Below are 19,821 nucleotides of genomic sequence, written 5' to 3'. Positions count from 1 at the left end.
AAATGTTGTTGTGAGGATTAAATGAGACACTTGTAAAGACCAAAGCACTGCCTTTGCACACAGAAGTGCCCTGTAAGTCATGGCTGCCGTCACTGTTTTCCCGCACCTGTGGTGGTCTCTGTTCCCAGGGAAGGCTCCCCGGGGAGCAAGGATGAACCTGTCTTCAAACATTCCCTGACCATGCTCTGTGCCAGACTCTGGGCTAGGTCCCAACTCAGCCCTATGCCCAGGGAGCTCCTGGGAACGGGCAGAATTGACAATTAGAATCATGTGTCATGGCCGTTTCCTGGTCCAGTGGTCAGGACTCCAACCTCACTACCAAGGGTGCAGTTTCCATCCCTGGTCGGGGAACTAAGATCCTGCAAGCTGTGTGGCAGGGCAAAAAAAAAAAAAAAATCAAGTGTCATGGCACCAGGAGCCCATGAGAGCCCACTTAGGAGCAAGCCATTTAACCCACACTGGTTGTGTGTGTGCGTGTGTGTGTGTGTGTGTGTGTGTGTGTGTGTAGGGTAGATGTCAGGATGGCTTCTTGGAGGGTGCCAAGTCTTTCAGGAGCTGGCCAGGTAGAGGAAGAAGGAAGAACGTTTTAAGTGAAGGAGACCACCTATGCAAAAGGTCAGGAGCAAAAGCCCAGGGCAATGAGAAACAGAAAATATAAGCCAGCCCCGGAGGCTGATGGTGTGCCTTTTCTTGGGTCTTTGAAGCTCCAGTTGCTCCTGGGGGTCAGACCAGTCTTCAGAGTCTTCTCAGAGGTTGGCAGACAGCCTTAGAATTGTGACACATTCCTCATCAAGTAGGGACCAAGCTGCCTCTAGCCCAGTGCCTCTCCATTCTGGCCTCACAGTAGAATCCCTGGGTGATTAAAACACAAATAAAAAAAAAGCCAGGGCTCACCCAAAGGAATTAAAATCAGAATTTCTGGGGTCCTATCATACGTTTTAAAAAACGTTTATCAAAAGTCATCGAACTATACACTTAAGATCCACACATCTTACTGTGTGTAAATTATATAATAATAATAAAAAAAATCCGTTTCCTTGGGAACTCTATGCGCAGACAGTGTGGGAAACCACTGGTCTAGGCCAAGGGCTCCAGCGTCTGAGGGGACACCATGTGCCTCTCTCCCCAATCAAAACCACACTCTGCATCCCAGGACTTCCCAGGACTCCGCTCGGAACTGGAGAGTCTAGGGTCTAGGGTTCAGAAGGCAGTGAGATTTGACCCAAAGATAACATCTCCTTTAGCATTTGTTTTCCTCCTAGCAACCATCTGTCTTAAGCTTGTGATTGGCTGGGGAACGAGGAGCGGGCCTTATTTTTCTATTCGTAACTCCTTATTGGTCAAAAAGGTCAGTCCCTTTCCCGGCAGGCGGCGAGTCAGGGCTGAAGCTCTGCGGCTATTGGTCCAGAGGGGCTAAGAGGCGGGACGAAGGACCAGGCTAGGTCTTCATTGGTCCCCCTTCCCTCGGTGGAGCTCGAGATTACTCCCTTTTCTCCAGGCTCTTGTAGCTCGCAGCACCCTCGCCGCTCCTCTCCGAGACTCTCCCTCCCATTGGCTGCAGATCAGGCCGTGGCCCCGCCCCCTGACCCTTCCGGCGCGCCGATTGGCGGGTGCCCGCGACAGGCCTTCTGCGGGCGAGCGCGCTGTGCCCGCGGGAAGAGAGCGGCGCGGCTCCGGTGTGCGGGCAGCCAGGCTGCTGCATGGCGCGCTGCGAAAGCCTGCGCGGCGCGGCCCTGCGCGACGTGGTGGGCCGGGCGCAGGGGGTACTGTTCGACTGCGACGGGGTGCTGTGGAACGGCGAGCGAGCAGTGCCGGGCGCCCCCGAGCTGCTGGAGAGACTGGCTCAGGCTGGCAAGGCGACGCTCTTCGTAAGCAACAACAGCCGGCGCGCGCGGCCAGAGCTGGCCCTCCGCTTCGCACGTCTCGGCTTCGGGGGGCTGCGCTCCGAGCAGCTCTTCAGCTCCGCGCTGTGCGCCGCGCGCTTGCTGCGCCAGCGCCTTCTCGGACCCCCGGACACTCAGGGCGCGGTGTTCGTGCTGGGCGGTGAAGGGCTGCGGGCCGAGTTGCGCGCCGCCGGGCTGCGCCTGGCGGGGGACCCCAGCGAGGACCCGGGCGCGGCCCCGCGCGTGCGCGCCGTGCTTGTGGGCTACGACGAGCACTTCTCCTTCGCCAAGCTGAGCGAGGCCTGCGCGCACTTGCGCGACCCCGACTGCCTGCTGGTGGCCACCGACCGCGACCCGTGGCACCCGCTCAGCGACGGCAGCCGGACCCCCGGTGAGCGCGGGGAAACAGCTGGGGGGCGGCCCGCGCTTTCAGCTCCATGCCTGGGGGTGAGGGCTGGGGAAGGGGCGTCTCCAGGCGATAGGAGGGGGCCTGGAGGGATGTGCGGGCGGTCCCCACCCAGCAACAGCCCTGCATGTCTTCATGGCCGCATCTGGTATTTCTTGCAGCTTTCTTGCAGCTGCCACGCTGTGATGGGCAGAAGTGGGGTCCGGTTGGTCAGATGAGGACACTGTGGCTCGGGGAGTCACGGGTGCAATCCTGGGCCCCTACTCTCAACCCTAGCCTTCCTGAACCAGCCTCCATGACTCCTGTCATTTTCCCCACCCGCCATCGGAGTGAGGTGGGAGAGTTGGGGACAAAGCCTGCCATCCCCCCTGCCCTCCCCCGCCCCGAAGGTTGGAACAGGCGTTTCTGGCGGCAGATTGAAGGCAGGTGTGCGGAGAGAATGGGCGGTGGATGGAGTTTGACCTGAGTTCCAGCTTCAGGGCTCTGTAATCTTGTTAAATTACATAACCGTGGAGCATCTCCTCCCTAGGAGTAAAATGGGAATACTAACATGTCAGTTTTAGTTTCGCTGAGGAGAGAGTGATCAGGGCAAGTGCTTGCTCTGTAATAGGTGCTCAGATGATGTAAATTGTGTCTGAGCCCTCTCCTGTTACAGAGCTTTATGAAGCACCTAGGTGTCTGTTAGTTTCAGAATTACTCTGGACATGGAAGTTATTGTTCCATTTCCCAGTTAAAGAAACTGAGGCTAAGAGAAGGGATGTGAGCTACCCAAAAGCAAGAGGACCTGAACTTGGTGCTTGAGGCCACCTTATCCCCAGCCTCTAAACCCCACCCCCGCCATCCAGGGCACTCTTTGCTGCTATCATCTGGGAATTTCACATCTGCAGAGGAGGCGGGAGCAAAAGAGGCTTCTACATCTTGGAGGGTTCACGTTAGACAAGAGCAGAGGGTAGCAAAGGCTAACTGACAGCAGGGACAACCAGTCAGTCGGCCGAGGGAGGGACAGACATCCATCACTTTCTCCCTGCTGGCCACTGACTTGACTGATTCCAGATCCTGGGAGGGCAGGGTGAAATTGATGGAGTAGATAGAGTATTATGATGGGTGGCAGGGAGGGCCTAGAGCTGAGGAGACCTGGGAAGTCTTCCTAGAGGAGGCATCTTGCAGGACACGGCTCTCAGGAATGGAACAGGGCTTGGGCCATGGCAGAATCAGTTCCAAGCTGGGAAACTTAATAGTTCTAGGCCTATCTTGGCTTTGCCGCAGACCTACTTGCTGCATGACCACTTTAGTGTCCCCATAAATCCAAGGGGAGAGCGCTGCTCAGGGCTCCCAGCTGCCAGCAGCTCCTGCCTGCCTGAGGCTGTGCTGTGAAAAGTGAGTTTCTCCAGAGGCCTCAAAGCTCAGGTGAAGGCTGTGGGTTCAGAAGTCCGCCTAAGGGCTCAGGAGGGATGGTGTGGAGGTGCTGGGGAGACACCAGGCCCTGCCCACGTGTGCCCCTTGAATCTCAGCACCCACCTGGCTGTGCCTGCCAACTGTGCTGGTCATTCCCACAGCCAAGAGGGGGAGACAGAGCTCAGGAAATACACCACTGCTATCCTGTTTGAGCATGACTGAATTGTGCAGCTTTGTGAGTGGAATAACATTTTAAATAAAGACCCCAGTATGCATAAAATCTGAAATAATGTGAATTTCACCCCAGTTCCCCCTCCCATCCCTATGGGTCTGCTTAATTGTGCGTTTATCTTGTTACCACGTGGCAGCCAGTTGAGCTGGCAAATAGAAAAGCCTGCTGTCTTAGGAATACGTCACCAGCAGAATATACAGGACTCTTGGATGACAGGATGTTGAGAAGACTGGGATGTGATGGTCTGAGGGCGGAGTTGCGTTCAGACTCTCCTGCTGGGATGCTCACTCCCCCAGAATACGGATCTCAGTTTCCTTCACTGCTCTATCCCTGGTGCCCGGCACATAGTTGGGCCTCAGTAATACTGACTGAGGTGGGACACGAGGGGCTGAGAGTGATAGGCTCAGACCTGGTAGGAAAGAAAGACGCTAACAGAGCGATGGTCCTGGAGCCAAGAAAATCCCTTTGGGATGACTCAGTTGAGCCCTTCCCATTCTGGAAGGAATTTCTAACCAAAGAGCAAATGGCTTTTCCTCCTGACTCAGTTCTTAGGAAACCGAGTGGGCAAGTTCTAGGTCAGAGGTCAGGGAGACCTGCCCCACAGGGTCACTCTGGGCCAGCTCTGCCCTGATCCCAGGGAAGTTCTTCCTCCTCATCTGGGGGCTGCAGGGCTGAAGACACTTGCTGTTTGTGCACCTTCTGTGCCTTTGGCTTAATCACGTTGAATGTCATTCATTGTGAGAAGGGAGACAGGAGGCCCAGAATGTTTGGGATCAGACTAGTGATGTACTGATAAATCTTTAAGAACCGGAAGAGCCTTGATTTACACTTTTGCCAATTTCTGTGGTGTTAGTACTCCCCCCGGTGGCCGATTTCAGCCTACCAATGTGAGGTCACTTCCCATCGTGGGCTTGGGAAGGAAGGTAAGTACACACCATTCTGTAATATTTCCATCATTACGGATGTAAATAACCTCAAGAGCATAGATAATGGTAAAATAATTAGGCAGTGATGAGTTTTGAGAACGTATTACCTTTGTTTTAAACATTTTATTTAAGTTCATATGAGTTGACTTTAAACAGTAGCTTTGTTTAACTACCAACTCACAGAATTCCTGAAAAGGAAACATTCAGCACTCCAGAGCCAGTATAGGCCGGCCCTCGTGTGTCTGAGTCAGACTTACCTGAATGCATATCCTTTATCTGCCACTTACTAAGCTGTGCAACCCTGGACAAGTTACTTTTAACAACACTGAACATCAGTTTTGTCATCTGTAAAATGGGTGTTCATGAACTCCCGCACCGCCCCTGGCACTTTAGAATGTGCCTAGTAAATTGTGATTATCATCATCATTTGTTCAGGGGCATTAGTGTGAAGGTAGAACATTCTGGCACAAAGATGTACCGCTGGGACGGGCACAGTGGACTCATTGTATGGGGCAGGATGGTCCTGGGCTGAGAATCAGAACCGTCCTTTTCTCAACAGCCCTCCTATTGTTCAATACTTGGGTGCGTTCCACAATTCTGCTTATTATAGTTACTGCAGCCACGGACATCTTCAAGCATGTAGCTTTTGTCTCCAGTCTGAATTCTCGCCTTGTGATCTCTCCCAGCGGAGGCAGACTGGGTCAGAGGTGCAAACATTTCTGTGCCCTGCTGTTCCAAAAGAGCTGGTGCCAATTTCCGATGCCAGAACACATTCTTGTAGCAATAACCACAACTGCTCTTGGTTAAGTGCTTTTCCATTTCCAAAGCACTTGCCCCTGTGGTGCCCACAGCACCTCTTTGAAGGCAGGCATCACTTGGATCCCCCTTTCCAGTGAGTCCAAGAAAACTCAGAGAGATTGGCTTGCCCAGAGATGTATGACTGCCAGGGTAAAATAGTGAACCACAGGCAGGACTGACTGAGCCAGGCCTGGTTATGTGCAGTGGCTCCATATTCGAGATGGGAAAACTGAGGCACAGGGAGGTTAATAGCTTGCCAAAGAAAAGTGGAGATGGGATGTGAATGCAGGCAGCTGGTTGCAGAATCTCTGCCCTTAACCCCCACACTAAAACTGGGAAGCAGGCAGCCTTTTCACTCATTTCAGCCTGCTTTAACCCCCACGCCAAGCTGCTTCTGAGGATTCCAGTTCCCAGGCCTGGATGCCTTCCCGCTGCCGCCCGCACTGACCAAGTGTCCGTGTCCCTGCAGGCACCGGGAGCTTGGCTGCCGCCGTGGAGACAGCCTCGGGCCGCCAGGCCCTGGTGGTGGGCAAGCCCAGCCCCTACATGTTCGAGTGCATCACAGAGCACTTCAGCGTGGACCCTGGCCGCACGCTGATGGTGGGCGACCGCCTGGAGACCGACATCCTCTTCGGCCACCGCTGCGGCATGACCACCGTGCTCACACTCACGGGCGTCTCCCGCCTGGAGGAGGCCCAGGCCTACCTGGCGGCCGGCCAGCACGACCTCGTGCCCCATTACTACGTGGAGAGCATCGCGGACTTGATGGAGGGGTTGGAGGACTGAGCCCACTGACGCAAGTGCAGCCGCAACCCTCCCTTACCCTGTTCCCGTAGGTGGAGGTGATGGGCCAAGAGCTGCATTAAGGGCTACCGGCTCCTGCACCCCAGTTTCTACCCGGGTGGGACTGGAACCCGGGGAAGGAGTCGAGGTCCCTACACCCGCCCCCAACAGTGGCTGGGCACTCTTCGCTATCCCGGAAGCTGCCCCCTCTCCTCTTAGTGGTTCACCCCGGCCTGACCCAGCCAGGTGGCCTTATATCCTGCCCTGTGACCTCCCCTTGTTTCAATCTGGGCCCTGCTGCCTTGTGAAGATCTCCCCAACCCTGAGCACCTAATTCCCCAGTTCTGCCTTGGGGCCTCTAGAGCTCTTCCTGGGTCCTGGCCTGGGGTGCCTGTTGGCCAATCAGAGGTCTAGGTAACCAGGAATCATTACTCTGAATGGACCAATCAGAAGGCTAAGTGATAGTGACGCATTGCTGTTGGGTCCTGAGTGGACCGGTTGGGAGCCTAAGTGACAGTGACCCTCTCAGGTCCTAGGTCCTGGGTAGACCAATCAGGACCCCAGGTAGTAATGAGCCATTAGTCTCTTGGATCCTGGATAGAACAATCTAGAAGTCTGAGAGACCTTAGCCTCTCGACTATCTGGGTCAGACTGGACCAGCCAGGGGTCCAGATTTCTGTTCATAAATAAGGGTCCAAGTGCTGAAGACACCTCTCCTCCACAGAGGGGGCCCTTAGTGGCTCTGGAGGCTTCTGTAGTGAGGGCCCCACCCCTCCCTGATCATGGTATCAGGCCAGTGCTGATGGCGGCCACAGCTTGGGAGTGGGGCGTTTGTGCCCCTGCTGTGCTATCGGGGCTTGCTGTGCCGCCTCTCTCCTATGCCCACCCCAGTTATTTATTATCGTGTGCCACTGATGGTGGGGGTGGGGGCTGAGCCTTCCCCCGCCACCTCCACCCCTGTTGTAACTAGTCCTCCCGTACTTAATAAAGTGCGAGTAGGAGTGTCTTTGTGGGTTCAAGTCTGTGTCCAGGGTGGGACGGGGGGAGGAGCCCCTGCCTGAGCCTGCTCTCCGGAAAACTGGCCCATTCCCTCTGTGAAATGGTCCACCCCAGTTCCAGCATGTTCTCTGTGTAGAGTGGTACCTTAGCTTAATAGCACTTTATGCCTCACGGAGTCTTTTTATTTTTTTAAAAATTTTTTGGCCATGCCACATGGCATATGGAATCTAGTTCCCCGACCAGAGGTTGAACCTCTGCCTCCTGTACTGGAAGTACAGAATCTTAACCACTGGACCACCAGGGAGGGTCCCCCTCACTGAGTCTTTATAGAACAATATGTTTCAGTCCTTCAGAAAATCCAGCAAGCTTGCATTACTCATTCCACTTTACTCCTTGGGGAACGAGGGTCAAAAAGGTGATGTTAGCTTACACAAGGGCACACACCTAGGAAGTGTGACCACCTGAGTGGGGCCAGAACTTGTGTTGGCTGACTCGGAGGCTGCAGCCCTGCTCTGCAGAGACTGAAGGGGGAGACAGGTCTTCGCCCTCCTCCAGGAGCTCAGGGGAAATGCAGTGCACACCCCTCCACAGGATTTCAGGCATCCTTCACACCTGGGCTGCTGCTGTGACTGTCTGCCCTGCTGGCCTCGAGCTTCTCAGGGCCTCCTGCAGAGCAGGTGCCCAGCTGGAAGCTGGCTGACGGGCAGGCCTGACTGTCACTGATGCACTTGTCATTTGAGCTTGCACAAGCCCCCTTCCTGCTCAGCCTGTTTCCTCATCTGTAAAGTGAGGGATGGGACTTAAAGGTCTGGAAAATTCTCTTCAGTGTGGTTCTTCTTGGGAGGACGAAGTGCTTGACTGAGTCTGGCTGCATCAGGAGGTGGGCACAAATGTGCTCTTCTGGTGACTTTTGGTTAAGGCTTAAAGGAGTCTATTGGCTGCCCCATGAGGTGGTCCAACACCCTCCAGGTGCATCCCTCTCATCCTCTCACTCTTACGGGCTTTGGATGTGGAAGCGGTTGCATCCATTATGTGATCACAAGGCATGACCTGGTATATTTCTCTGCTCTGTGACTCTGCTTCAGAAAAATGGGAAGCACTTGGGGGTATTTTCCCTAGACCTCTAAAAGTTGCAAACCATCAGAAAAAGTCTAAGAACAGCACAATGAATACCATATGGTCTTCACGAGATTCCTAGCTAATATTTCAGGAAACCGATGACACCAACTGACGAAACAACTCCTTCACATTATACCCCCTGGTTTCATTAGTTTCCTAGTTTTGCCTCACCCCACCCCCACCCCTGTCTGCTGACTACTTTCTTGGTGAACAGAAGCCTGAGAGATACTTTCTGTTATTCCTGCCATAATTTTTCCCTCTGGCAGTGGCTTTGAGTTAGTGGCTGAAGCTCAGACTCGCTGAAATAAATCTGAGCTTGGTCTAGCATCAGAATCCCACCCAGCATTCCCTTTTGATTTCATTTTATCTCTTACAGATAACCATAACTACAGGTCTGTAAGTTTTACTTTTTTCACAATTCCTTATGCATCCATTTAGCTGACTCCCCAGGACTTGGAGCCATGTCTAAATTCCACTGGTAACATTTACCTTTATTTATTTAATTAAAAAAAATTTTTAAGAATGCGCATAATTTTTTTTTTTTTGCCAAGCTGCATGGCTTGCAGGACCTTATTTACCCAATCAATCAGGGACTGAATCCAGGCCCTGGGCCATGAAATTGCTAGGCCTAACCACTGGAGCGCCAGAGAATTCTCCCAGGTTTACCTTTAGAGGCAACGCAGCACTGCTGCTCGGACCATGGGTGACCACGTGACCACCTAGGAATCAAAGGTTCCTCACCCCTGCCCTTTCATGCTTTCTCTTTTCAACCCACACATTCCTATGAGCCTGGGCCTTTGTAGCAAATCCCACTTCTCTGACACCAACTGAAAGGGAAAACTTTACCCACAGGATACGGTACTTCTGACACGAAAATGTGCAAGGTTTCTACATCAAGCAATTCTCCAGTTTTCTGCGAACACCTGGTACAACCTAATTCAATTTCGACACTACCTGGAGTCAGTGTAGACCCCACAGGTTAAGGGCTCAGCCCCCCTAGGCTTTCCCCTACTTCAATGCCAGGTCCAAGTGCCAGGTTGTTACCTATACTCTGATCAACTGGCTATAAATCAGAGGTTCCCACAGCCCGCTTCTCAGGTTTGATCATTTGTTACAATGGTTCACAAAACTCAGGGAAACTATGATTATGGGTTTATTCTATAACAAAGGATATGACAGAGCATACGGGTGAACAGTGAGATGAAGACACACACAGGGCGAGGTCCTGGAGGGCACCAAGAGAAGAGCTGCTGTCCCGGTGGGGTTAGGGTGTGCGACCCTCCCAACATGTGGGCATGTTCACCAACCTAGAAGCTCTCCAAACTGTGTAGCTTGGGGATTCCTATGGAGGGGGTTTATCACATTGGCATGATAGATCACTAGTCTCTAGCTCCTCTCCCCTTCTTGTAAGATGGGTGGCGAAGCCGAAAGTTCCAAGCTTCTGATCACTGCTTGGTCTTTCTGGTGACCAGCCCCTACCTTGAAGCCATCCAAGTGCCCACCAAGAGTCACCTTATCAGAACAAAAAATGCTCCTATCACCCAGGAAATTCCACAGGATTTAGGAACTCTATGTCAGGAACCAGGGTCATTAACCAAATACACATTTCTTACTATGTCACACTCCCTCAGTTATTTATTTTTTGACTGCATCAGCTCTTACTTGCGGAATGCAGGATCTTAAATTGCAGCATGCGAACTCTTAGTTGTGGCATGTGGGATCTAGTTCGCTAACCAGGGATAGAACCCAGGCTCCCTTAGCCTCCAACTAATAAAAAAAAATTTTTTTTTAAATTAATAGGTGGCTAATAAATGTTCCTTGAGGCTAATAATGAAAAACTAATAAATTAAAGTCTATAGAACTATAATTTTATTACTATTGTTAATAATATGTAGCATTTTAGCCTGTATAAATTAGAATGCTTAATTTTTTTATATCAATCTGCATTTTAAAGTAATTCTTTTTCCACTCTTTAATGAGGGCCATGTAACAAATGTCACTAAATTATACTACCATCAGAAGCAAAGAAACTTAATGTTTCAGTCTATACAACCTTCCTAAGAATAAACATGTAATATCCAGTGACTTGTTGAAATACTGAAAAAAAAAAAAAAAAAGAACCCAGGCTCCCTGCATTGGGAGTGCAGAGTCTTAGCCACTGGGCCACCAGGAAAGTCCCTAATTTACAAAAGTTTCAAACCAACAGAAAAGGTGTAAGAATGGCACAATGAACACTCATGCCCTTCATCTACATTCCCAGTTGTTTTCTATTTGTCCAATTTGCTTAGTTTCTCTGTACGTATATTGACATTTTTAAACTGGCTTGTTCGAGAGTATGTTACAAGTATGAAGACAGTTCATCTCAAATCTTTTACATTGTCTGTCCTAAAAGCAGGGGCTAAGTGTGAATTGTGGTTGTGCAGAAGAGTGAAGACTGTCTATATGGCCATAATCCATGATCATACAGGAACCCAGATCTTTTATGATTTCACTGAGCCACTGAATTAATCTGCCATGGAAACCTAGCTCCAGACTGCTTGTGAATTTTTCTTAATTTTAAAGCGGTTTTTATTGAGTTTTCTGTTACTTACAACTCCAAACTCTCCTAATACACAGGTCCCAAGCACATTATAGAAAACATTAAAATGCATCCACAGCCCCCATTAAATATATTTATGGGGGGGTTACTATACATATCTCCAAGGATTTTTATACTCTCATTTTAGACATTATTTGGCTATGGGGATCTAATGTAAGAGTGACCAATCTCTAGGAAGACTTGGACATGCTTTTGAAGAAGAAAATTCCACCCACAAAGTTGTTTTCAAAGGCAATACAGTTTTTATGAGTAGCAAGGGTTAGGTTTGACCAAAGTAAACATTTATTAACTTCAGCTCTGCAGTCTTAGTATTTGGGGGCCAACACGTTTTTTTTTCTTCAAGTCTCAAATATTTTCTAAGCTCTTAAAAAGCTCTTAGCTTCCTGTGAGTCTATAATTATGTCACCCACACCCACACACACCAAAGAATCATTAAAAAAAAATTAAAAAGACTCATGCCTGAGCCCTGGAGGATAATGAAGGACAGGGTCTGGACCTCACCTAAACCTCATATGAGAGGAGAGGTGATTCTCCAAAGGCAAGCTGGGGCCTGGGGCCTGTGTTCAGAGGGGGACAAACACTAGGTGGGAAGGCAAAGTGACAGAGCCCCTGTGTTTGGGGAGATGGCTGTCTGAGCATGTGGAGCAGCACAAGCAAAGGCAGGGAGGTGAGAAAGGATGAGCAGGTAAGTGAGGAGGTGGGCTCCAGCACAATCTGCTTGGAAAAGTATCTGAAGTTGGGGGCCCCCCCCACTAGTCCTTCTGACCCTTCATGGAACAGGAGGAAAAGATCACTTTTGAGGTCCAAGAATCCCAGCATCATACTGTTCTTTCCTTGGCTCAGCAGATGAAAGCACTGCAGCCCGAGCTCCTCCTGTGACCCTGGCCAAGCGGCCACCCTCTCTGGGTGGTCTCTGCATCATTAAATGTAGGAGCTCTGCAGCTGGCTCTGGCCACGCCCACCCTCCTCAGCTGGGCTGGTATCTCAGGGGGTCTGGCAGCCCTCCCCACCACGGCCAGCTGGAGGAGCCACAGCCTTCCTGGGGGCTGGGCGGGAGCCGGCAGTCTGGGAAGAACCATGCTGGCCTGGATCTCCTGTCTGGACAAGCTCAACTCATTTCTCATGGTAGCAGCCAAGGTCCAGCCGGTAAGGCCAGCCTGCAGGATGGAGGAATTCCAGAGAACTGGCTGCCTCCACTGCGGTGAGGCAGAGGAGAGTGTCTGGCGGGGCGGGGCTTGGCCTTGGGGAGTGCAGGAGAGACAGTTGACTTTCAGCCCCTCTCACATCACTCCTATAACCCTCCAGGCAGATAGGTAACATCCCCACTTTCCAGGCCTGGATACAGTTCAGGGGGAGACAAGGACCTTGGCTGGAGTTACAGCCCAGCAGCCTCCAAATTAGGACTTGCCCCTCCTCTCCGCTTCAGGGCCCCAGAGCAGCTTCCCTGTGCAGAAGTTTGACCCAGGTGGCTGCTTCAGGAGGGAGGTGAGAATGAAATGAGATAATGTATGAAAGCTAGGCGCTGGGCACAGGGCCTGACAGATAAGTGGGCGCCACCAGCAGGAGGCCCTGAGACTGGGGGTGGGGGTATAATGCAGCTTGTCTCTGCTCCCCACCCCCCAGAAAACCACGGTCCCTCTTATTTATAGGTGACACTGGACTCTGTAGAGACTCCCCACCACAGCCTGGGGCAGGGGGGAATACCTAGGGATGACGTGGGGGTGAGAGGGAGGCCTCCCAGAAGTGCTGACCCAGGAAGGTGAACTCAGTCTGGGAGAAGATACAAGAAGAAGGCAAAAACCTTCTGAGACTCTATGAACAAAAGAATCATCTATTAAGGATGTACAACAGACCTGAACTCTACCTTGAGCTAATCTTGTGCAAGAGAGCAGGGCTGCTCATGCCCAATTCACAGACAGGCAGACTGAGGCAAGCAGGGAGAAGCAACTTGCCGGGATGCCCTTGGAGGGCACCAGAACCCGAGTCTCCAGACTCCCAGAGGGGTCTTTCTGGGGCCCTACACCCCATGTCACCATCCCACTTTGTCTCCCTACCAGCCCTCGGCAGGCCAAATGCCACAGAGGAGTAAAGCAGCTCTCATCCAACAACAAACACTTCCTGGTGCCGAACCCCATCTTCCAGGATGGGGGGAAGTGAAGGAGCAGCTCCTGAGGCCCTAAGAGCCCCACCACTGGGGAGAAGCCAGCCAGGCCCACCTGATGGCTGTCACAGCAGGGCTTGCATCTGAAGCATCTCTGGCTTTGGTCCAGGGCTCCTCCTGAAATACCCTCATTCCTTGTCCAGGCAGAGAGGGTGTCTGTGGGCCTCAGAGGGGGAGCAGTGGAGCTGGGCACCACCCACCCCTCCCGAATTCGGAGGTTTGGAAGGAGGCCCTGGAGGAAAAAGTGAAGCACAGAAGTGGTTGGTTTCTGAGGCAGCTGGCTTGGTCTAGGAGGAGGGGTGAGGGGCTCACAGGGGGTGCCACCCAACCTCTCTGGGTCTGCCTCTCAGCCCCGTGCCCTCCCCTCTCCTCCTGTGCCAGCATGGGCCTCAGTCTCTGGAGGAAGATGGGGGCTGGGGAGGCAGCGAGCTCGGGGCAGGGCCTCCAGATGTGAGTCACCCCTGGTCCACATCTTAGCTCTTCAGTGCTGGTGATTTCAGAAGGAGGACAGTGATGTGAAGGAGGCTGATACCTCTCTTAGCAAGCCCCCCACCCCACCCACCCAGGGCTCCCCATGCTCCTCTCTCTACTTGGTTTCTGAATGTGAAGTGAGCACCCCTTGAACCCACCCTCAAGTCAGTTGCTACAGTGATTTTCCCTGCAGTCTAGATCTGGCCTTACTACTCAATCTTCATATAACTTTCTGTGGCCTCCCCAGCACCCTCAGATAAAACAATGCCCAAACCCTTCCATGAGGCCCTTCATGATCCAGGTACCATTGACCTCCCAGCCTCATAACCCCACCTTTCCCCAGCACCCCCTAAACTCCAGCCATGCCCAGGTGCTCACGGTTCCCCAGATGTGTGCTGTCTCATTTCTGTGCCCATGCTGGAATGCCAGTCCCTGCTTCTTCACCCATCCTTGAAGACCCACCTTCTGGAACTTCCCTGGCAGTCCAGTGGTTAAGACTCTGCCCGTTCACTGCAGTTGGCACGGGTTCAATCCTTGGTCGGGGAACTAAGATCCCGCATGTCACGTGGAGTGGCCAAAAAAAGAAAAGACCCACATTCTTCCCATTCTGGACCACCCCACCACAGTGCTTGCTCATGACTTCTCTCAGAGCCAGCATCGTGCTACTTCCTAATTAGGCTCACAGTCAAATTCTGCCCCCAACATAGAGCTACTTGAGAGCAGGGACTGAGGGCTTCATCTTTGAATCCTCTGAGGCCAGCTCAGGGCCAGGCACATAATAGGTGCTAGGTAAAATACCTGCTAAACGGATGGGGGGAAAAAGTTGTGCCTGGCGTCAGAGGGAGAAAGAATGGAGGCGGGTGCACGGACCGGGGACCCCAACCCTTTATGGTCTGGCTCACCCTGGGCCTCCTTCCAGGACTGACCCTCTTGGACAGGCCAGAAGCTTAGGCAGGGGCTCCTGGAAGATCCACAGCAGGGCCCTCGGGAGGGCCAAAGCCCGCGGCCTGAGTCCTGAGCCTGGGCGGCAGCCTCAAGCCTGGCACCGGCCCAGCCTTTCTTTAGCGCTAGTGAAGAGCTGAGCAGCAGCCGCAATCCCTGTTTCCGGGGGAGGCAGGGCTTTGTGGTTAATGGGTCCTGGGCCCTCTGCAGAGGCGCCCAGAGCAGGCCACGCCCTGGCCCCTGCCAAGGAACAGAGCCTCTTGAACCCCAGATCTAATTCTCGAGGGACGCTGCACCCCTTCAGCTGTCTTCTCTGGGTATCCCCCCAGCTCAGCCAGCTAGCCCTGGCCCTCTTCTCACTAACTCTTGGACCAAACTCATCCTCAAACTATTTTCCACTGCCTTCCCCCAATCCTTGCCACAGAACAATTTTGGGAAGGGGTAGGAGAATTGAGAGGTGGAGCCTGGACCTTGCGGGAACGGCTTAGAAGGAATGGGGGGAGGTTTCCACTCTGATTGGTCATCTCTGCTCCAGAACAGGCTTCAAAATTCCATTAACTCCGCCTCCTGTGGCCCCCCATCCCCTTCCTAAGTTACAATTGGCTCAGCATCCAGGGGGCGGGACTCACCGGGGTCTGGTCCCGTTAAAAGGGTGGGAGCGGCCCGAAACCCATTTCTCCTGCAGTCTTCGGACAGCTGGTGCCGAAGTTCCAGGAACATCCTCCTCTCTTCAATCATGGCTTGTGTGAGTATGGGGGCTCCCCCCACCCTAAGGCCCAGAGATGCTCTGGGGGTTCAGCCGGGGAGAGCGAGGGTAGATCAAGATCTGGGTTCTAGTTCCCGTGGTGTGGCCTTGAACAAGTGTCTTCTCTGGGCCTCAGTGGCCGTGTCTGTAAAATGAGGGTAGGGCCACGGTCCCCCAAGACCTTCTCTGGCTTAAGAAATTTCTGGATTCCTCCAGGATCTGATAGCACAATTATTTCTGCCAAGGTCTGACTTTCTGCAGCTCTCTTGAGAAGTGGGAGTGGAAAGGGTGTGGCCGGCTGGACATGGCGGGGCGGGGGTGGGGGGGGTGCATTTTCATAGTGCCCAGGACACTGTCCCTCCCCCCTCCTCCACCCCATAGAAACTCCTGTCCCCTCCCCCCCTGCAGCTGTCCCCAGTCCCTGGGCCAGGGCAGAGTCACCCTGTGCTCCAGAGAGCTCTGAAAAGTCGCCAGGATCTGAGCCACACTGCCTGGGGGGAGCCTGCATAGGTTAGCCAGCGGCAGTGGGTGATTCAGTCCAGACTAGTCAGGCGGGGGTTGGGGGGGGGGGAGTGCCGGATGGCCCATTCCTCCAAGCTAGGAGGGGTGTGTATGTGTGATAAGGGATATCAAAGAGGAAGCTAGAATCTAATGCAGGCCCCTAGGGACAGGATTCAAGTTTCTGGCAGGAGGAACCACTCATACCAGTTAAGCTTTGCACTTGAATGTGTTAACCCTGAACCAGCTAGGGTGCAGGCTCCTGCCCCGGGGGCCATTCTCCCTTCTTAGAGGGGTCTAACTGTGCTCCTTGGGGGACTCCTCTCCAGCCCCTGTCCCTCTCTGCACAGAGAGGCTTGAAGGGGATGGTGGACACTGCCCAGCCCCAGGCCTCTTCCTCGCCAGCAGATGGACAGACAGCCTCACTTACCTTCCTTTGCCCCCAACTCGCAGAGACCCATGTGGAGGCTGGCTCTCTCCATCTATTCAGTGAGGCGGGCAATAGAGCACAGACAACACTCCACCTCCCAGGCTACAATGCATCTAAAATCCCCAGGCTGAATGGCAGAAACTTCTAGATCCTGTCTTCTTAGAACCTCAGTGATGTTTCAGACAAGAAATTGACCCAGCTGGGAGTAGGGACTTGCCTAGGACCACGCAAAGGAGGAGAGTCTAGATCTTGCAGCCGGGTTCCTCAGGCTTCAGGTCGGCCTGGTCGGAGCAGCCTGAAAAGGGGACGACCCCACCCCTTCACCCCCACCCACCCCTCCTGACCACACCCCCCCGCCCCCACCACTGCGTCCTCTAACCCGGCTGGGCGGGTCTCGTCTCCGCAGGGTCTGGTCGCCAGTAACCTGAATCTCAAACCTGGGGAGTGCCTCAGAGTGCGGGGCGAGGTGGCCGCAGACGCCAAGAGGTGAGGGGGGCGAGGGCGGCGGGCGGCAAGGGGCGGGGGCTCAGCTCGAGGGAGGAGCCGGGCCCGGCCAGGGGCGTGGCTGACCGGGACCGGCCCCTCCCTCCGGCGGGGGCTGGTTTCAGGTCCTCAACTGCCGCGTCTTCTGGATGAGTCACTTCCTCCGCGGGGTCTGGACACCCCCACCACTGTCGCCCCCTTAAACTGAACCAGCTGCGGCCTCGTCATCTACCTCGGCTGGCCTTCCCCTCGCCCCTTGCTGTGGGCGGGGCTTGAGGGAGCGGGGAGAAGGGATGGAAGGGCGTCACCCTTGCTGCCCGCCTTCAGAGATCCGTTTTTTTTCCCCTCCACTCTTCGCTTTTCTCGACCTTTCACTCCTTCATGAACTCATCATTCATTCGGCCAGTTGGCCTAGTTTCTCCAGAGTCTTGTGACCTTGGATCAGTCAACCCACCGCCTTGAGCCTTATTTGTAAATCAGTTCATGGAGCGGGGGGAGGTTGCTGTGTGAAGGTGCAATGCTGGATCTCTCGGTGACGATGATGACCAGCTGAGCCGCAGGTTTCACGCGCACCGCTTGTGCCATTCTTTCCAAACCCTCAGAGGTAGGCATTGCTGTTAGCTCCACTCAGCAAATGTATTATTATTATTCGTTCATGAGCCCCGCAGTTATTGAGCATCTACCTGCTGGGTGTCACGCATTGCGCTGGGTACCAGGGCTCGAGACAGACAAGACGGATAGGACAGTTGCCCTTCCAGAGGTCACCATCTGGAGGGAGTCTCTGACCTTGACCAAAGGGGCTGGGACACAAATTCATGTCTGCTAGAGTCCTGGCTGTCAGCACAGCAAGACCCTTAAGAGATCCTCTTTGTGCAGCCCCCACTGTGTAGATATGGATACTGAGATCCAGAGAGGGGCCGGGACTTGCTCAGGGGCACACAGCAAGGAGGAGGCAGGGACACAGCTAGAATCCAGGTTTCCTGCCTCTCGGCTCAGTGAGTTTCCCCAGGGAGGTGCCTTCACGTGGAATGGGTGGCATAGACTAGAGGGTCTGAGGGGGCTGAAGCCGGTAGCTGTAGCTGTGGCTTGAGGGGGCGGCCTCAAGCCCACCTGTTACCTCCTAGCTTCTCGCTGAACCTGGGCAAAGACGATAACAATCTGTGCCTGCACTTCAACCCTCGTTTCGATGCGCATGGGGACATCAACACCATTGTGTGTAATAGCAAGGACGCCGGGGCCTGGGGGGCCGAGCAGCGGGAATCTGCTTTCCCCTTCCAGCCTGGAAGTGTTGCGGAGGTGGGCTGGGGCCTGGGGGCGGGGGGAGGGGCGGGATCAGGGCACTGGGTGGGCTGGGGCAGAGCTGGGTTGAGTGGCTAGAGATCTAGGTCCCACCCCTCCAGCCCCCGTCCCCCTTCCTCTCCCTTCCCATCTCCCTGCCCTTCCCTCACCAGCTGTGTGTTCCTCGGTGAGCAGTATCCCCTTCTCCCATCCTCAGGGCCTCACCCATGAAGCAGGGCTGTTGTCAGGGCTGGGTGAGGAAAGGGCTCTGGGAGGGCCTAGGATCTGCGTGCTGCAGGTGTGGCCACGGAGTCGAGGGTCCCTGTGGGGTCCACGTGCTCACTGCCCTTCTGCATCCCCAGGTATGCATCTCTTTCAACCAGACGGACCTAACCATCAAGCTGCCTGATGGGTACGAATTCAAGTTCCCCAACCGCCTCAACCTGGAGGCCATCAACTACTTGGCTGCAGGTGGTGACTTCAAGATCAAGTGTGTGGCCTTTGAGTGACACATGGGCCAGCCAGCTCATGGCCCCCAATAAAGGCAGCTGCCTCTACTCCCCCTGATCCAGCCTCCTGTGTGTGTGGGTGTGGAAGAGGAGGGTTCCGCCAACTCCCCCAAGCCCTGTCTCTGCCCTCTCCTTCACTTTCATTCACTACCTTGATGCATACCTTTTTGGGGGGTGGGGGTGCGCTATGTGGCTCATGGAATCTGAGTTCCCTGAACAGGGATGGACCCAGGACCATGGCAGTGAAAGCATCTAACCATTGGATCTGCCAGGGAACTCCCTTGATGTTATACCTCTTAAGTGGACTTCTAACCCACTCCAGTATTCTTGCCTGGAAAATCCTGTGGACAGAGGAACCTGGCAGACTACAGTCCATAGGGTCGCAAAGAGTTAAACACGACTGAAGTGCAGGCATACCTCTTATGTGCCACTGACATCTTCTTCCCCTGGGTCCCCTGGGCTGAACAGAAAGCTCAGTACACAGTAGGGAGCTCAATACTAAATAAGCCCCAGTCACTGCCCTCAAACAGTTCCCAACTCAGTGGACCCCAGCACACAGTAGATGCTCAAAAGGTATTGAATAAATGAAAACAGGGAGAGAGGCAAGAAGAGGCTGATTCATGCCATGGTATCTGGGGCAGCACAGAGGGAGGTAGAGGGAAGAATACCTGGGGCCCCCTCGTTTGTCTTCATGAGCTAGGAAGCCGTCCGATTTCAGACAGTGCAGGGAAACCAGCTGTGTGCCCTTCTGGGCCTTAATTGACCACGCTGAGCCTGTTTATTCATTTATATGATGGGGAGGATAGCACGGAGCCTCTCGTGGGATTGTTGTGAGGATGAAATGAGCTGTGTGAAGGAGGACAAGCGTAGGGCTGGCACGTGGCAAACACGCAGTGGATGGTATATCCGTCCCTGCCCCACTATCGCTTGAGATCTTATCTCCTGAATCTGAAAGGGAGGAAACAGGCTCTGGGCGGTGACTCCCTGGTCTGTACCAGGCCCAGCTGAGCCTTCTGGGGCTCCCCAAGCACCCCAGGTTTGTGGTGCCAGGCCACACCCCTGAATGCTGGAGTGTAAGGGCAACCAGGGTGCCAGTCTGGAAACTCAGGACCCTTAACCCAACAATGGGAAGATGGGCTTGGGCAATGGCGCTGGCACCACCTG

At 53.7% G+C, this 19,821-nt stretch overlaps 2 protein-coding genes and 1 long non-coding RNA gene across 5 annotated transcripts; 2 read left to right on the top strand and 1 right to left on the bottom strand.

The window, feature by feature from the left end:
- The first annotated feature begins 1,527 nt into the window (after positions 1–1,527).
- On the top strand, positions 1,528–7,429 carry LOC122680203 (pyridoxal phosphatase). Its single transcript, XM_043881324.1, has 2 exons — positions 1,528–2,274; positions 6,110–7,429. The coding sequence occupies exons 1-2, from the start codon at positions 1,701–1,703 to the stop codon at positions 6,424–6,426; spliced, it is 891 nt and encodes a 296-aa protein (XP_043737259.1). The 5' UTR covers positions 1,528–1,700; the 3' UTR covers positions 6,427–7,429.
- A 2,288-nt stretch (positions 7,430–9,717) lies between these two features.
- On the bottom strand, positions 9,718–15,479 carry LOC122680206. 3 transcript variants are annotated; one of them, XR_006336657.1, is made up of 5 exons: positions 15,344–15,479; positions 14,235–14,318; positions 13,631–13,788; positions 13,357–13,533; positions 9,718–9,883 (listed from the first exon to the last, which is right to left on the bottom strand). It is a non-coding gene; the product is annotated as an uncharacterized LOC122680206 (long non-coding RNA). The 3 variants fall into 3 exon arrangements; XR_006336658.1 differs by lacking the exon at positions 13,631–13,788 and having other exon boundaries at positions 14,151–14,318; XR_006336659.1 differs by lacking the exon at positions 13,631–13,788.
- Positions 15,309–18,715, top strand: LGALS1 (galectin 1). Its single transcript, XM_043881325.1, has 4 exons — positions 15,309–15,459; positions 16,794–16,873; positions 17,995–18,166; positions 18,511–18,715. Exons 1-4 carry the CDS (start codon positions 15,451–15,453, stop codon positions 18,655–18,657), a joined length of 408 nt encoding a protein of 135 aa, XP_043737260.1. The 5' UTR covers positions 15,309–15,450; the 3' UTR covers positions 18,658–18,715.
- The last annotated feature ends 1,106 nt before the right edge of the window (positions 18,716–19,821 follow it).

The sequence above is a fragment of the Cervus elaphus genome, chromosome 22, assembly GCF_910594005.1.
Source record: "Cervus elaphus chromosome 22, mCerEla1.1, whole genome shotgun sequence".
NCBI classification, from domain to species: domain Eukaryota; kingdom Metazoa; phylum Chordata; class Mammalia; order Artiodactyla; family Cervidae; genus Cervus; species Cervus elaphus.
The sequence above is the reverse complement of the archived record's forward strand: the minus strand, read 5'-3'. Positions and strand labels throughout refer to the sequence as shown.